At 33.0% G+C, this 19,670-nt stretch overlaps 1 protein-coding gene across 1 annotated transcript; it reads right to left on the bottom strand.

Annotated features, from left to right (window-relative positions):
* Positions 1-408: 408 nt before the first annotated feature.
* Positions 409-15,730, bottom strand: LOC134282460 (lysophospholipid acyltransferase 2-like). Its single transcript, XM_062764869.1, is given in 12 exon segments — positions 409-1,335; positions 2,118-2,269; positions 3,238-3,438; positions 6,116-6,219; positions 6,654-6,755; positions 7,156-7,246; positions 7,582-7,611; positions 7,785-7,914; positions 8,884-8,994; positions 9,324-9,494; positions 9,893-10,038; positions 15,531-15,730. Coding segments are annotated over 12 exon segments (1,449 nt in total). The 5' UTR covers positions 15,609-15,730; the 3' UTR covers positions 409-1,202.
* Between the last annotated feature and the right edge of the window lie 3,940 nt (positions 15,731-19,670).

Raw genomic sequence — 19,670 nt, 5'->3', positions numbered from 1 at the left:
AAATACATGCATTCTGAGCAATACAAACATACACAAGTGTAAATAATATATCTATGAAAAAAAAATTACTTTGATCTGACCAAAACAAAATGCATAAAAGCCCTGAATGTCTATCTGACTAGCTTTTTCTGCTTGACTATTGCTAGGATCAAAAATAGGCACACATATTAATCAGCACTTATTCACTTAAAAAAACTGCTCGGATTTTAAACAGACACATTTTGAAGTAACAATGAGCTTTTCAAATACATGTTTCCTTTTATTTGTTTATAGTCATAAGGGGCCTCTTGAAAGAGGACATTTTACAGATTATTAGAAACTTGAAGTTCTTTGTTTCTGCCCATTTTCATATAAGAACTAAATGTTATTTGAAAAATTAAATGAATATGGTTTGAATTTAAAAAAAAAAATTTTATTCATTACTGAAATCCAATCTGAGGAAACCTTCGATAAAATATTATTCACAAAATAATGGAATGGTTTGTTCATTTACATGATGGTGTACAGTCATGTATTTATTGCTTTCCATAAGATTTATATTCTAGCCATTCTCCAAGTGATCTAAAGAGATCATTATAAAGGTAAACAATAAAATCCTATCTGATCAAATTCACCTGCTGACCATATTAGAGGCATACTATAAACCAACTTTTATTCACGTCATCTTTTTTTTGTGATTCGTCATTTTGAAATCAATATGCGATAATTAATTTTTGCGATAGAGGAAACATTCTCTACAAATACATGTACTTATCAAAATTATTGGTTTTGCGGTGATTATAATATTTGCGAATAAAAGTAGGTCGCAGAACTCATATTTCTGCATGCAAATAAAAGTTGGTTTACAGTAAACACATTTTACTGACAGAAACTGACAGATCACTTTGTCATTCAACTGTGATCTACCCATCTTTGTATGAGTAATGAAAAGCTGTGGTTGTCTTTGGAAAGTCCACAAAAATTATGTAAAAATAATCTGTATCCTCACCTTCTGATCCATTCAACATATTATTAAAATAAAAAAAAATAGATAAACATTGGAATTTCACAACATGCAAACATCACAAACCAAAGTTATCTAATATCACAAAAAAGTGTAAGAAACAGTCAAACTACTAATCAAAAAATATTAAAAATAAAACTTGAGTTAATAACACGTGAGTGACTTGTCACAATTTGAACACAACTCGCGATATCTCTAGCTACTGCGACTTTTTTACGTCCACTGTCTCCTTTGCTACGGTTTCCACTTTTTCTGTCTTTTTCTTTGGATGAAGGTATGAGAAGTAAATGATAACTGCTATTGCACATAAGTGAATCCAGAAAAATAAAGACCTGGAAAAGAAATCATGAATTCACACATCACTTACATTTGTAAAACATCAAATTGAATACATCGAGGAGAAAAATCCGAAACTCACCACAGACCTTGTAGATATTAAAAGTTACAGGCTTCTTTTTTAAATAATTGATAATTAGTTATCCTTTTCAAAATATATTCTGGTAGCATTGATACAAAATATTCATTTGTAAAACTTTTAATCGATACATTTGTCAATGATGAAACATAATGACTAAAACAGTGATTTTCGAAGATGATAAATGCATATAAGCCATGCATTTAAACATATTTAGATAACAATGAAGTATGATATTTTATCCTAAATTTTTTCTACTCAGACATTCAACAATGATAAGACAATGATTTAAACAAGGATTTTGGATGGAGGTAAATAATTATAAGCCAAGCACTGTAAGCCAAGGGGAGCAAGAGTGATATGTTGTTCATTACTGTTATGTACTATATTTGTGTGAACTTTATATTTTGAAACAATGTGTATACCTATTAAAACTGAAAATTATGTTCACTTGTTTATAATTCATCAATTTTCAAAATAAACTTTAAACTTAAGAAAACAATTTCAAAGACCTTAAATAATAGCAAAATTTTACCGGTAAGCAAAATTGAAGAGATTGAAAATTGTTTGAAACTTTTTAACTTTTAACAATTTTACAAAGCAAAAGTTTCATAGGTTCTAGATGGGTGGGTGAAAATTCTAGAGTTTTTATTACATGTATTTATTTTCTTGTGTTTAACTTGTTGATGTTTCCCTTACCCTAATAATGTAAAGCATGGTACAAGTCCAAGTAGACAGAAATTGGAGGCCAGATAAACATTTGCAAAGCGCGTAAAGAAGAATGTCCCAGCGTCGTACAATTTCTTTTTATCCGGAGAATCAAGAAATAATGGTCGTACATTTCTTCTCATCTGAAAGAGGAAAATCGTGTTGAGTACAAGCCCGGTGCACATCTACATAAATGTGTATCTGCTGAACAGCCTGGTAATTTCATACAGTACATTATAAGCCAATATTTCTGTTGGTGCAAATTCTGCACAGCAGTCAAACCTCAATTTTTAACAGAACTTGCACATTAATTTTGATGTAAAATTTGTTTTCATATGTTACACTCTAAGTCAGATTATTTTTCATGTAGTTAGCTTTTTTTATTAAAAAGTAGGTTTGAAAAAAAAAAAATTTACTCCAACAGAAATACAGGTTTGCCTGTTATAAAGCCAAAACATTTAAGCCAGGACAGAAAGTGCTGGGAAAGTCCTGGAGGAAGGTGCAACTCACCGTAGAAGTTTGACAGAGTCCAAAAGATTGAGCAGAAAATGTGGAGCAGTAAGATAACTTATGGAGAACTTAGTGAATACAAAAGTGACGCAATCGTAAATAGACTTGTCACGTTTAGAAAGCATAAAATAAGGGCGAACATTTCCTCTAACCTGCAAGGAATATTCAAAAACATATCCTTTATACACATGATACTGAGAGCTTGCAATTGGTGTTCAAACATTTAATAAGATATACAGTCTTTTCAATGTACATGCTCCTTTACAAGTGCACATTACCAAGTGTACATAAAAGTAAAATAGGGGAGGTATCACAAATTTTTAGTTCTGATTCCAGAAAAAATAAATTCTTGTTCTCAATTTGTAATGTCTTATATTAAGTGATTCAGAGCACTACAGATGTTAATCTTGTGAAACAAAAGCGATAATTTCCTATTCAACTAAAAAGTGTGGGTCATCCCTGATTACCTTTAACAAACTTAAACAATTATTCAAAGGATATAAGAATGTTGCTAATTTGATAATTTACTATACTTAGTCTAATAAAAATCCTAGTAAACAAACGTTATTTTGACGGTCGTAGAATCCGATTTTATACTTACCAGTCTGGCGGCTACAGTACACAGAGCAGCTCCGGTAAAACAGATATAATACCCGGGATAGAAGCCGTGCCAGAGGGCGCTGACCATAAACGTGGCAAGGGTACGATGCCTCGGGGGCACACGATCATACACCACACGACGCAGCCAGATCAAGGTCGTGATGTTCCAACAGTCTATGTTTACTTTAAGACTGTTCGATACCTGAAAAGTAAACACAATATTATAAATGTAACAAAATCATTTATTGTAGAACAAAAAATTCCATTTAAAATTCAGTTTTTATGTTTATTCACCAATCAAGGGCCCTCAGCGGGTAATAGTATGATTACAATTAGATTATATTGCAATATATTGTAATATGAATTAATAATAATTAAATCTATCATGGAAGTACAAATGGGAGATGAGGAATATACATACTAGTAGGATACTTGTGAAAATGTTAGAACTGTCACATACGGGTATTCATGATAGTTGGACACCGGATCAAAAGTATTGGGTAGATAGAAAACTACAGAAAGTTTTAACACAAGAGGCCCAGAGGCCACATCGCTCACCTGAGCAATTGGCTAGGAAAAAGCACATATCAGATCAGAACTGAAAGTTTACTGATGGGGGGGGCTTGAATTTTAACCCCCAGGGGGTCATGATTTGAACAAACTAGATTCTACACTACCTGAGGATGATTCCCTATTAATATCACTATAAGCATGGCTTTGAAGTATTTTAAAAGGATTCCCTATATATTCCTATGTAAAACTTTTATCAGCCATGGCCCCACCCTACCCCCGGGGGTCATATTTGTAATAACTACCTGAGGATGATTCCACATGAGTTTCATCTTTCCTGGCCCAGTGGTTCTCAAGAAGAAGATTTTTAATAATAGTCCTATGTAAAACTTTTATCAGCCATGGCCCCACCCTGATGATTTGAACAAACTTGAATCTACACTACCTGAGGATGATTCCACATGAGCTTCATCTTTCCTGGCCCAGTGGTTCTTGAGCAGAAGATTTTTAAAGATTTTTCCTGTATATTCCTATGTAAAACTTTGATCGGCCAGTGGGTCATGATTTGAACAAACTTAAATCTACACTCTCTGAGGATGATTCCACATGAGTTTCATCTTTCCTGGCCCAATGGTTCTCAAGAAGAAAATTTTTAAAGATTTTTCCTATATATTCCTATGTAAAACTTTGATAACCCCACCCTACCCCCGGGGGTCATGATTTGAACAAACTTGAATCTACACTACCTGAGGATGATTCCACATGAGTTTCATCTTTCCTCGCCTAGTGGTTCTTGAGAAGAAAATTTTTTTAAAACGCCATTAATTTTTCTCTAATTCATAATTATCTCCCCTTGGAAAAGGGCATGGCCCTTCATTTGAACAAACTTGAGTCCCCTTCACCTGAGGATACTTTGTGGCAAGTTTGGTTGAAATTGGCCTAGTGGTTCTTGAGAAGAAGATGAAAATGTAAAAAGTTTACGACGACGACGACAACGCCAACGACAACGACAGACGACGGACAAATTTTTGATCAGAAAAGCTCACTTGAGCCTTCGGCTCAGGTGAGCTAAAAATGAACATATTTGTAATAATAGCAGTATAATAAGATATAGTGTGACTTGAATAACCCTAACCCTGACCTTGAATACAGAGGGCACCAGTGGACGTGCAATGCCTCTGCACAGTCGGTCTTACTGACTGAACTTTAAGTATTCAAGACACTCATTCAGAATACAATTAAGTGATAGAAAAATAATATTCATTAAGGTAGTACAATAAGTATATTTTAGAAAAGATACTAGAATACAGAGGGTACCAAGGGACGATGCCTCTGCTGTCAATCTTACTTGCAAAGCCGTGCTCTAAGTATTCAAGACACTCATTCATTATACTTTTAAAGGATATGGGGAAAAACACATGTGATTTACAAAAACTGTGTACTTTACAAAAATCAGACCTTAATAGATTTACGAATATTTTATATTCAAGCTTTCAGAATCATTTTACAATTAAACTTGAATTAGTATTTTCACATCCTCACTGGTCAATAAATAAATAAAGGTTACCATATCTCACACCATATTCAATGAATCATACACCATGTAGCTCAATGAAAATTAATTAATATTAATGGTAAGTTTGCATGTTTAAACTGATATGGGTTACTGATATGAAATGGATTATCCCAGAGTGGATTGGTCTGTGAAGTAAATCACCCGTTTTACATGAGTTTCAATTCGTAGATTTTGAAAAAATTATTTATATATTCCCACTTTGCCTGACCTTTGTCATCATAACCACTGAAACCCAGGCCTGCAGCATTTTTAAAGATTTTTCCTATATATTCCTATTAAAACTTTGATCAGCCATAACCGCCTCTCCTACAAAAGATTTTTAAAGATTTTTCCTATATATTCAAGGGTCAATAATTACAAAGAATATTTCTTTTCATGTAAAACCAATAGTAGTTTTAAATACCAAACATAAAATTTTATGAAAATGGTTCTTGATTTTTAAAGATTTTTCCTATATATTCCTATCATTGCAAAATGACTTGAACAAACTTAAATCTACACTACCTCATTTCATTTTTCCTGAAAATAGTTTTAAATCAATTTTGAATGGCTGAAACTTTAAACATTATGTACTTGATTCGTGATTTTTAATATGTTTTTTTGTTTGTTTTTCAACCTGACACTGCATGTTATGAGAAGGAGAACATTTTCAATGCAAAATGATTTAATATAATCATACACCATTTAGAAAAAATAATTAATATTAAAATTTGCATGTTAAAACTAATATGAATAATTGATATGAAATGGATTATCCAAGAGTGGATTGGTCTGTGAAGTAAATCACACGTACCTCTAATTCGTAGATTTTGACATTATTTAGAAGGTCCCACTTTGCCTGACCTTTGTCATCATAACCACTGAAACCCAGGCCTGCAGCATTGTTAACCGCCTCTCCTACAAAGACAAGGGTCAATAATTACAAAGAATATTTCTTTTCATGTAAAATCAATAGTAGTTTTAAATACCAAACATAAAGTTTTATGAAAATGGGATGATGTTATCACTGCAAAATGAGTCTTCAAAAATGGTTTTAACATATTTTGAATGTAAACAAACATTATGTACCTGATTCGTGATTTTTAATACGTTTTTTTGTTTGTTTTTTAATCTGACACTGCATCTTATGAAAGTGGGAGAACATTTTCAATGCAAAATGATTTAATATACTGAAAAAATTGATAAAAATGTAGTTGTAGCTTACATGCAATACCAGGTGACTGAATGGATAAAATAATGAAGGATTTTAGGTACATGAACCCGAAAATGTTTGTACAGAACTACTGAAGCTCTCACCTACTGCAACTTAACATAAATGTAAACAAACTTACCTAATTTCCAGGCACAGTAATATTTGGCTCGAACCAGTGACACACAAAAAAGAACGAAGAAATTTCTGTAAAACCAGTTTGTCTGGTAAAGGAATTCATCATCTAGAGTATAAAGAAAACATAGTAAATTTTCTCACTATAAATATGAAATCTGTTTGTTTTTAAAATAATTTTCTACAGGCCTAAAATTAACAAAACCTCTGAGGTCAATCTGTTTTTGATTTTAAAAAAATCAAACATATTTTTCTTTACAATATACAAAAATATTGCCCACAATAATAGCATTGAAACTTTTTAATTATGACAATCACTAGGAGTACAGACATTTTCTGAGGGAAAATTCTGCTTGTTGGACAGACGGTACCAATATATGGTTTAATTACAAAATAATTTTTTGTAATCTCAAGCCTTACAATGGTCCATTCCTTAAATAGGGTGAAAAGAATTACGGTACATGTATCAACTGACACATTACACACTAGAAGATACATATTTATATTACCTGCCATGTATTCAACAGGGAAGACTAAGGGAGACAACACCATGACAACACCACAGATACCAGCCACGATTAACTTCTCCTTAACCGCGTCCTAAAGGGAAATATACAGGGGTATCTCAGATGTCTTCTAATCTCACAAAAGGAGGAAATTAATTATACTTTGTTATCTATATGACTTTTACCTTTAACTTTATATTGAGCTTTCAAAGCAACCCATACACACTCCAATAAGTTACACATAAAGTAATAAAGGAGGACAATCAGTTCTGAGTATCTTCTGTGTAACTTTGTTGAAAGATGATGACTTTATATATTTAAGTATTTATAAATGTAATAAATGCATGTCAATTCTGAGAACCTATGAAACTTCGTAATTTATCATAACACTTTTTTTCTAAATTAATTTGAAGAATTCATTAAGCAAACCTCTGGTTTTGGAATTGTTGGAGTTTTGTCCTGCAATAAAATAAGAATTCTGTAAGTCTTGTCATATCCAAAACAAACATTAAGTAAACATAAACATTTACATTTAGAAAAAAAATCATTAAATCTATTTTTTTTTAGTAAATTAATACTTAGAATGTTAATCTATGATAATATATATCAAACGTAACCAGAGCTGAACCTACAGGAGTTTCGTAAGAGCCATCTTTGCCCTCGATGAACTTGATATAGTCAGTAAAATTACAAAATGGCTAAAAAATTATATTGTGGAAGCTAAAGAGGTAACTAAAGTATTCCAAGACTGACGGTGGCTTCCTGAAAAATAAAATGCAGTGTAGATCAGATAAACACAATCCTGAAAAGGTAACTGAAATACCGTAAATCTGGAAATTTTTACGTCGATTTTATTTTGCGAATTTGGGTCAAAATGGTGTTGATTAATTTTTATATTTCAAAATTTTGCGAATTACACTGCTTTGTTTACATTTTCTTATTGGTAATTTATTTTTAAGAAAAATATTTTTGCGAATGCAATGAACTCGCAAATTTGCTAAAAATTTATCTACAGCAAAAATTTCCAGATTTACGGTATTCCGACACAGATGTTGGCAGCTTCCTGTAAAATAAAATAGAAAACAGATTACTTAAAGCCAAGGACACAGACAGATGGAAGCAAGACAAGGGATCAGAAAAGCTCACTCCAGTCTTAAGCTAAGGTGAGCTAAAAACAGGTAAAGCTAAAACTCTTGTTACGAATTCATCCTTACAGTAAAGAGCTTTTCATTCCAAGATAATGTCGTTTTACAACATGTTATGATCTAAGATTAACATTTATATAAATCAAAATTGCTCATCCTTAGCTACAACAGTATTTTAATTTCTTGTACTGTTTTCTGTCTTTAATAAATACAACCAATTTTGAACAATATTAACAAATGTTTCTATAATATTAACATACTGTTGAATCATTAAAATTCAGGAGGGGGGGGGAGCAATTTTCCTGGATTGCCTTAATTTTACAGGTTTTGTGTAATTTTGTGTATTCACTCATATCTACAAAGGGAAAGGTGACTCTTAAAATATCAATAACTTTGTTTTGAGGACCTGTGAATTCATGCATGCAGTGTACCAAAAAATTCAAATTCAAGGAATACTGAGCCACCATGAAATCTTTTCTTATGCATTGAATCATTTCAAATATACCGGTATATGTGCCTCATTACATCAGGCAAGAGATTTTTTTTTGAAATTTAAGATTTTTATAATTCTCCATTATTTAATTACTCTATTTTCATTATCCTTTGATCTGGGTTTAAATCTTCATCTTTTTTCTGTGTCCCGTCATGTAGAGGGAAAGCTATGCTGGTCACTTTCTGGGTAAGTATCATTAAAGGTCTGAAAAATAAAACAAGAAAATTACTTTATGTGGAATTATCATTGTTTGTGGGGGGCCAGCATTTGTGGATCGATTTTGTGGGTCACCCAGGAATTAACTTCCCATGAAAATTTATTTTGTAAACATATTGAATCTTCTGTATAGGCATGTAACCCACAACTTACATCCCCATGAACAAGTTAAATTTTGCTTGCCCACAAACATTGGACCCCCGTGAATGAATATCATTCCACAGTGACAGTAATTTTAAAATATTTCACAAACAATGAGCTGGATCTAATAATATCTAGAACTCAAAAATCCCATGATGTAAAAACTTTAAACTCACCCTGTAATGTCCAGAGAGTATCCCCCATAGTCGTAGTACTGGCGGTACATGTGCATGATACAGAGGTACCCCATACTGGCAATAAACACCAGGGTGTGGAACTTATCACGAGGCGCATAGAGGATCAGGGCATAACACAGCAATCCCATCAAAACGACATGGATCACCTGACTGTAATAAATATATACATGTATTACATTAAATTAGCTGAAATAAATATGTACATGTATTCCACAGTAATAACTACATGCTCTATGAACATGCTTCTATTCTATCACATGGTAATCTTCACACATCATATACATCAACTTGAAAAGCTTGCTAGATATACTTATATATCTACATGAAGTAATATCTAACTTTATTAAACTCAATAAAAGTTGCACAGAATACAAAATATATATCTTTTAGATTATGCCAGTGTGAACTGAAAATGAAATTCTAATAATTTTTGTGTTATTTTATAGTTAGATGTAAGATGTATTAGTTCAAAACAGACAGACAGACAGACATATTTCTGGTACATAAAGAGAAATTTTGCAGACAACACACAGATAAATCTCCCTTACTATCCAAAACAGAAGGCCGTTAGTAGAAATCCCACTACTAGTTCTATAGCGTGACGATTAACCACGCTGATCTGCTTAGGGGACCAGTTTTTTCGGAAGTAATATCCTAGGAAGAGCGCTGAGATCTGACATACCAGGAAGTTAATCTGTAAAAAAAGATCAAATAAATCATCAATCAAAAAGTCTTCACATTACCTGGATATATTTTAATTTCCTAAAATGGACAAGGCCATTAATTGATCATAGTTTTCCATAATAAATTAATTCAGCAACTTGATTGATCTGTTGTATCATTCTACATACATGTACTATAAAGAAGTAGAAATGAAAGCTAATTAATTAATAAATAATAACAATGTAAATAAATGTCATTAACATGAAATGCAGATGTGAACTTTTAATCCTTAGAGCTGCAAAAAAGTAAGATTTTAAAAAATGGACATCTTATGTTACATAATCCTGATGATAATGTTAATATTAAAATAAGATCTGAGCTCAAGGTGCTTTTTCTTCAGGACCTGTCACACATGGTTCTACAGAGCCATTGACAGTCTGTCCCTGAAACAGGAGGCCACAGACAGCGCGACATCAGGCCTCATCAGAACCAAGGCTGTCATGTAGCCGTGATATTTCATGAACTAACCATGCTAACAGGCAAGATATGTCATAAAACAACCGCTGAAGGTCCCATAGCCCTGGAATTGTCCTTCATTTACATGACATCCATTTATCTTACCTGCAGATATGTGCAGTGACATACAAACATCAAAGACATAAACAGAATATGATAACTAAAGTACTGCTTACATTTGTCATCAAAAAATGTGTGCCAAGTTGTAGTTGGTGATTAAAGACAGAAATTTAATGTTTAACATTGAAATATCTGTGCAGTCAAGGGCACTTCTTATTAATCTGTTAATTAAACAGCTTTATGCCAGTATAATGAGTTTCACATATTCCGTTACAGTAAAACAGTGTTTCAGTTATTTGTTGATTTACTCTAATATTGCACCAGAACTAGATTATAAAATAACCATTTTTTTCAAAAAAGTTACTTTTTTAAATCTTGTAAAATTCTTTGAAAAAGAAAACTACACAAAAAGACTTTCTTTCTGTCTGTCTGTTTGTTTTTCTGTCTGTCTGTCAACTTTAACCTAGCCCATAACTTTTGAGTGGGTGGGTATATGGCTTTCATATTTCACAGGTGTATTCCTTATGAAAAGACCTTTCTTTGGGTACCACCAAAATGACCTCTTGACCTTGGAGTTTGACCCACCTTTACCAAAAAATACCAAACTTTTACCTAGGCCATATCTTTTGAACAGTTTGTGCAAGGGCTTTCATACTTCACATGTGTATGCATTGTGCCAAGACCTTTCAATGAGTTGACATTTTGACCATGATCTAGGAGTTTGATCCACCTTTCAAAAAACTTTATCCTTGGCTTTAACTTAGGACTAGGGCTTTCATATTTCACAGGTTTATTCATAATGACAAGACCTTCCTTTGGATACCAACAATTTTGACTTTTTGACCATGACCTTTGACTTGCATTTGAGACACTTCAACCCTTGCCATAAGCTGCTATACATGGGCATCACTGTGTCACAAACACATGTTTTTTTTTTTCAAATTTTAACTGTGCATGGTCATAACTTTTGTACAGTCAACGCTACTAACAGCTTTCATACTACTAATGTGTATCAAGTATTACAAGCCCTTTCCTTTGGGTTTTCTCCTTTTGACCTTGACCTTTAGAATTTCACTAACTTTTTTAATACTTTAACCTTTGCCTTCACTTTTGAACAATTAGTACTAGGGCTTTCAATACTCTTAAACTTGGCATTGAACTTTGACCTTTTAAAAAACTTAAACCTTAATGCCTTAACTTCTGGACATTTGATGCTGGGGCTTTTACATTTCACTGATGTCTTTTCCCTGGTATCGTTGATTTTGACCCTTTGATTTTGACATTGGAGTTTGACCCACTTTTTAAAATCTTTAATCTTTGCTAGAACATTTGAACAGTTGTTTCTGCAGCTTTTACAGGTACGAGGGTTGATCCAAAAGTAATGTCACAACTTTGATAAAATTGCTATAAATCGACGTAAAGCAACAAAATTATACATGATAGAAGCTTTGTGTATTTCAAATCAGACCTGAAAATTCCAAAGGAATATGATGTATACTTTTCAAAATATCGGATTTTAAACAATGCGCGTTTATGGTAGTCGCCGCACCTAAATATAACGTCATATGACGGATACACACCGTCATAATACTTTTAAGCGTTTCCCCTTAGTTTCATTAAAAAATATTTGTGTTTCGCAAACACTTTCACCAATTCCAGTTTCTTTTAGAGTTCTTGGTACCATTATACACTTACTCTTTTCATAATTAAGCCCTCTGTCGAATTTTTTTGAACAGTATAGCATAAGAGAAACTTAAAAATTCACATGTCACTCTATACGTCTGTCTTTCTTGACAACGTCAGACACCATTGAAGTTTCCGTCCGATCCCCCTATCTTTCGGTCTTCTTGTCCTCTGCTAATCATTCAGTGACCAATCACCCGCCCAAAATTGCTGAAACCATCTATTAAGATGTTTCTTATTTACATTCTTTATTCTGTAAGTCTGATTGATTAACGAAAAAGTCGCTAGTGATGACTTCCATATTTTGAAGCAAAAATGCATTACAACTCGTCGAGCCTTTTTTTCCCATTTCGACAATCCCTTTGTTCAATTCAACAGAGTAAAACAACAATGTTTATGATCACAAATACCAATGCCGTCATTCAATTTTCAATTAAAAACTAGAAAATGACGAGAATATTGTGTCTTTAAAAAAATTGGAGATTAGGTGCTTTTTTAGAATCTTTTTAATGTGTTTGTCTTTTTCATTCTACGAAAAAATACACTTTAAAACGTGACGTTCCGTTGTGATGCGGCGACACCCCCTATGCTTTATGTTTTAAACATCTATAAAATAAATTCAAATAACCATTATTAAATTAAAATTTCAATGTTAATTAGATTCATATTTGTGCATCTTTTGATATATTGTATTTGATAATATGACGCCAAATATAAAAGATATGGACACTGTGACATTACTTTTGGATCAACCCTCGTATATCTACTGATACAAGCCCTTCCTTTGGAAAACAATATTTTAACTTCTTGGCCTTAACCTTGGAGTTTAACTTTATTTGAAAAACTTAAACATTTGCCACAGGCCACCACATGGGTTCATCAGGGGTCCGTTCATCAGTGTTTCAATAACACATCTCATTTCTTTCAATTATAATGAGCACTTTTTGCAATTTTAATGTGTTGTTAAATGTAGTATCATCATGTTTTATATTTAAAAAATTATGTGACATCATGGGTAGCCGGGCCTGTTTTATTAAGCTAGAATATACTTGTACCAATTAAAGTTATAATTAATAAAGTAAATAAACAATAACATGTTAATATGAAGTAAATTGATGAACATCATCCATTACTGCAATGAAGTTACCTTTACTGGTTTTAGACTAGGAAGAACAAGTTATCACACAGAAGCATAAACTAATTTTGGCAGAGCCTTTTTCTTAACAACTTATGGTCAGACGCAAGTCAATGCACCAATGCACTCCCTTGAATACCGGTAATACTTGCTAAATCTTTTTAAGAATAAATAATATTTGTTAAAGGTAAAAAAAGCCTACAAAACTGATTTCTTGAGTGCACTGAGAGATAGGCCTAATGCTGAAGGTTATACAGGTTCCATATATTGTCCATGGATATGACAAAGAAAATTTATTCATCATAATGATGAAATGTCTTGCCAATATTGAATTCCATTGTTCAACAATTAATTTTTAAAGTACATCCTACAGGCTTATTTGTCTTCATAATTCAGCAAAATTTCCTTATGCTAATTAGGATGAATTTTAATGAGAGAAAGGACAACAAAATGTCTGTGTATTCAGACACTGGAGCCATTCACTGTGGTGTAGGGTGTGTTGCTTTAATCATCAGAGACGATCAAAAGTTCTCGGAATTTATCACTGCTGGACTCTTTACAGGTATGTAATGCAATAAGTATTAATTAAAATTATGTGGAAAAAAAATAAAAGGAATTTATTATATACCCATCAATTTCCTTGTTTTTGTTACTGTAAATTTTACAGAGTTTGATCCCATTTTCCGGATCACCACACTGTGGTTTTCTGAATCCATACCACCACTCTCTGAAACTGATGACATAGTACGCAAAAACATGACGTTATTGTTCTTGTGCGTTAAAAAGTCCCTTGTTATTATGCTTTGTTTTATGGATAAATATTATACAATTGATCTCTAAAGTTTTATTCTGTTGTATTTAGCTAGTTATAAGGGGGTATATAATAAATTTATCATTATAACAGTAACTTGATCCGAAGAGCCGTATCACGTCTCGTTGACAGGCGCGGGTCATCAGATCAAACTGGACGCTTCGCGTCTCGTTAGATCTGATGATCAGCGCCTGTCAACTCGACGTGATACGACCCTTCGGATCAAGTTACTGTTATAATAATATATATTTACTATTTTGCACAAATCAAATATTTCCTTTATTTGGAAAATTGAAGAATTAATCTGGAATTAAAACTTAAAAGACTCAAAGGATTTGATTGCTGCTTTATGAACCCAAACCTCATATTTTTCACTGTTTGTTAACTTACATGTACAATACATATATTTAAAACAAAATCCCTAAGACTTCTACATGAGCTTTTTATCATATTTTCTTTCCTGGTTACTGATAATATGTTATGTTTTCTTATGTTCCTTACAGTGATTGCACTAGAGCTAGATCTAGTCAAATATGATTTCCTTGATCATTGTTGATCAAGTTGTGATTTAATGTGAACCACGACTAAAAAATCTTGGTTGAGGTGTGATAAAGAATTATGTGAAAGGTCGATGTACTCTGCATCGTACAGAAATCTACTTGACATCTTTATGATCTGGTGTTTCTTAATCTAAAAATAAAATTGAGTAATACTGTAACACATCCAAATGATTAAATTATAATCTATTTATGAAACTAATTGTAAAACCAAATTAATTGAAAAACAGTTGAAAATTATTAAGTATTTAAAGGTTTTTGCTGCTTGTCTTTTTAGTTGTGACTGTTATCATCATTACAAAGAAAAAAATGGGGTGCAAATCGTGGACCCATCTGTTGAAATAAGAACCCCTTATTTCAAATACCCCCCCCCCCAGTGCACTCTTGTTTAACTCCCCCAGCTGTCCCCATCTTTGTGCAATCACAGGAGTCGGCAATTTTATCAATAAATAGTAAATAAATGGTTAACAGGCATAAATACTACCAGTGAGCTTCGCGAGCGTAGCGCGCGCCCGCTACGCTCGCGAAGCTCACTGGTAGTATTTATGCCTGTTAACCATTTATTTACTATTTATTGATAAAATTGCCGACTCCTGTGGTGCAATGTGTCATGAGACCCCCTCATTTCCACGAAAAATAACTATATTTATCTCCAATTTAGACTGCCTTTGAAATAATACAGCGTATTACACCATTATTCTGTTATCACTGACACCATGATCATCTATAGATGCAGGGCAAAGTCAACAATGTCAACTTACTTGATCTAGCGGTAAGCCAATAATGGTAAGGGGCTGCAGGAGACCAGAGCCCATGTAAAATTCACCCCGCTGAACCATTCTATTTCTCACGGAGAGACTCTGATTAAAAATAATTAAACAATGAGCTGGTCAAAGTACATCAAGTGAAGAAGTTGAGATTGCACGCGTCTAATTATCACATTTCCCGGCATTCAAGTTAAATATGGCGATGTAAACAAATGATTCAGAATAAGATGTACTTCGATCCCGAAGAAAACTTGAATCAAAGTACTAGAAGTACTTCTAGGAGTGGAACTCAATATGAATCGTCCCGAAATTTGACTGAATCATTTATTTTCCATTTAGGCCACACCAATAAAAATTTTTGTTCGTCGGACCCGCACGTTCGTAATTAATTGAAACTAGAAAAATAATATTAATTCAAAATTTCCCGCGCCATGGAAATTCTGAGTAATTTCCTGTCCCATTTCCGCTCTATTTATTGTATTTTTCATCTGCTTACCATGCAAATCAGAAAAAATATAATTGTCCGCTCAAATTTCTTCACGTTCCGCCTAAATTATTTCTCTACAAAAAGTAATTTAATATTATTAGTTAACCGCTTGACCGCTCTTACTTTTTTCATCAAATGTGCGACGAACAAGAAATTAAATTGCTGTGGCCTTAGACATAAAGCAAGGGCTTATATACTAAATATACTTAGTATATAGGTCTCTGATAAAACGAAATCAATTTTTCTAAATTTTGTTATCGGAAATTAGATTTCTGAAATAATAATAATAATAATTTTTTTAACGATGTAAAGTTTTTCTTTTTTTCCAGTTTCTATAAACTACAACAATTTTTTACAATGAAAACAAGAAAAACTTTAACCTTTATCATAACTTTTGAGTGGGTGGGCCTATCTATATAGCTAAATATCAGCAGTCTCGTTTAAAGTTATCATTTCGTAATTTCTTTGGTCGATACAGTGACATTCATTCATGAAACAAGAATCTCAGCAGTATCGATAATTAAAGACATCACTTCGGAAGATCTATGGTCGATACAATGACCTTGTCAGCAAATATAATTTATCGTTGAGTGATCAACTTGAGTCAAATGCTGACTGGCGTTTTTCATACTAATTGTTAGTCCATTATTTACACACTGAATTGACGAAGGATTTCCCCTTATTTCCCAATCATGACGAGGAGCACACAGCGAGTGTTCCCGGTCGGCAGGGGGTTCTCACTTTTCCATGGCACCTGATCCCACCTGCTATTTTGTATTGTTTATTGGACTTTTGAGCTTGAATACTGTTTGTTATCTCCATATATTCCATTTCATGTTTCACAGGTGTATCAATTTAACAAGACCTTTCTTTGTGTACCACCGATTTTGACCTTTTGACCTTGACATAGGAGATTTACCCACTTTTACAAAAAATTATTACACTTTAACCTTGCCCATAACTTTTGAACAGATGATGCAAGGGCTTTCATACATCACATGTGTATATTCATTGTGACAACACCTTTCAGTGGGTATGAATATTTCTGACCTTTTGACCTTGACATTAGAGTTTGATTCATTTTTTTAAACATATAACCTTGGTCATAACTTTTATTCAGTTAGAAACAGGGCTTTCGTGTTTCACAATTTTATTTCTTGCGGCAATACCTTCCATTGGGTACCAGCAATTTTGACCTTGACCTTTAGAATTTGACATACATTTTTTTTTTAAAAATCAACCCTCGCCCTAAGCAGCCATACGGGGGCATCAGTGTTTCACAAACATATCTTGTTTGTTATGTGTAGCTTAAGGTAGTTCTATACTCGGCACTAAATGGGCTCAATCTTTAAAAATCTGCTTTTATAAGATAGACATAAATCCCAGCAATAGATAGACACAAGAAAAATTATATGTCAACATGTTCACTTTTCTGCTATAGCGTATCGGAGTATATACCCCGAAATGTAAAATACTGAAATTTTACCTATCCTAGATTTTGTTGTATATAAATTAATTGAAGTCTAAATATTCAACTTTAATACCCAAAATAGAGTAGAAACATGTTAGTAAACAATATAATATCATTGTTTTGCATGAATTATTATAAATAGATGCACTTTGTTAGGCTATTGTATCAAAATTTAATGTGAGAAAATATGCTTCACAGGACAATCTCGGTCATTAAAAAAAATTATGGACTCAAACTTCGTAAATTTGCATTATTTTTACTAAATTATATTTAAGAAAAATAATAAGCTTTAAAAAATTATATGCTGACGCATTACTTTTCGTGGTATCAGCTCTACACTAAAGGGACCCCCCTATTTTCTTTCTTCCAGAAGTAATATATTGCCACATATTTCTGTAATAGTGTTTATGTTTGAGTGTATACTTGTATTAAGAAGGTTGTACATAATTTAAAACAATAATTATACACACCCAAAACCAAATGTCCCTAAAATTTATCTTATTTTACTCAAAAAAAAATAAATAAATAAAACACACTTGTCTTTAAATTGGAGACGATGAAAATGAAAGTAATTCACTGATTCTCAGAAACTGGATGATTTTGCTACAGAAAGTAACGAAGTGTGCTGCAAGTGAATCAACTTTTGTCAAATATTCAAATATATCAAAAATTCAAAAGATAATTTTGCATTGGGATTCGTGGGTAAGCAGGTTGGGGGAGGGGGGTATGCGTTTTATGCAATAATTATTATTCAAAGTAAATTTTGTAATGTTTGATTAGTAAAATCCATAAATTGTCTAAGTCAAATCGTAGTAATTACTTTTCTTCCGAATTTTCACTATTAGCTTCAACTTGGCCGCCGACAATAATCGCCTCGATAGTTTGATACATGTTCTGATGTAGCATGTATATGGTCCGTGTTTTCGGCGCGGCATATAAAACATGCATCATTCCCAGAAATACCGTTTTATTACCTAATTATTTCTGTCAACCGAAAGTTGTTCCCAGCCTTCTCTTTTTAATTCATTTATCCTTAAACTGTAGAATATGTGTTTGTTGACGCGACCGACTTCGAGCAAAATCGTTACCGGATATTTAAAACGCTAAGTAAAAGTCAAACCAATATAGTTAAAAAAAATCTTATCTCGGAAAAAGGAAGCGCGGTTCCGGTTTTACTATTCGTAAATGACATAGTGCGAGTATAGACCTACTTTAAAATCAAACTTAACGAAGGCAGCGGAGCATCCCCTCACAAAGAGCACATCTATTAATCAAGTCAGCAAATATCGATCTGCAATTCAAGTCAGCATTCGACATTGATCCCATTTTGAACAAGGACAATCTAACACATACATAGACTAATAGACACAAACGCGTTACAATATTCCCTCCAACTCCGAAACGCTATTGCCCCAGTATGGCAGCTTATGGCCAGCTTTATGTGTATTCCTTGTGACAAGACCTTTCTTTGGATACAATCAAATTAGACCTCTTGGTCTTGCCCTTGTAGTTTGACACACTTTTGCATAAAAATTCCAAACTTTTACTTTGGTCATAACTTTTGAACTCTCTCATACTTCACATATGTAATCCTTGTGACAAGTGCGTTAATTTATTGGATACCAAAAACTTTGACCCTTTGACCTAGACCTTTGAGTTTGACCTGCTTTAAAAAAAACTTTAACCTTGGCAATAACTTTTGAACGGTTGGTGCTAGGATTTTCATACTTTACATATGTATTCTTTATGACAAGACATTCCATAGGATACCAACAACTTTGACCTTTTGACGTTGACCTTATTGATTGACCCACTTATAAAAATAACCTTGGCCATAACTTTTGAACGGTAAGGGCTACTATAGTAGAGCTTTCATGCTTAACATATATGTTATCCTTGTGACAAGACCTTTCATTAGATACCAAAAACGTTGACCCTTTGACCCTAACCTTGGAGTTTTACCTACTTTTTAAAAACTTAAACCTTGGCAATTACTTTTGAACGTTTAGGGCTAGGGCTTTCATATTTCCCATGTGTAATCTTTGTGTCAATGCCTTTCTTTAGATACCAACAACCTTGACCCTTAAGTTTGACCCACATTTTAAAAACGTTAATCTTTGCCATAATTTATGAACAGGTGGTGCTAGGGTATTATATTTCACATTTCTATTTCTTA

The sequence above is a fragment of the Saccostrea cucullata genome, unplaced genomic scaffold (genome assembly GCF_032062105.1).
Source record: "Saccostrea cucullata isolate Sc308-1 unplaced genomic scaffold, CSIRO_AGI_Scuc_v1 ctg3769, whole genome shotgun sequence".
NCBI lineage: Eukaryota > Metazoa > Mollusca > Bivalvia > Ostreida > Ostreidae > Saccostrea > Saccostrea cuccullata.
This window is presented reverse-complemented; position numbering and strand designations above follow the sequence as displayed.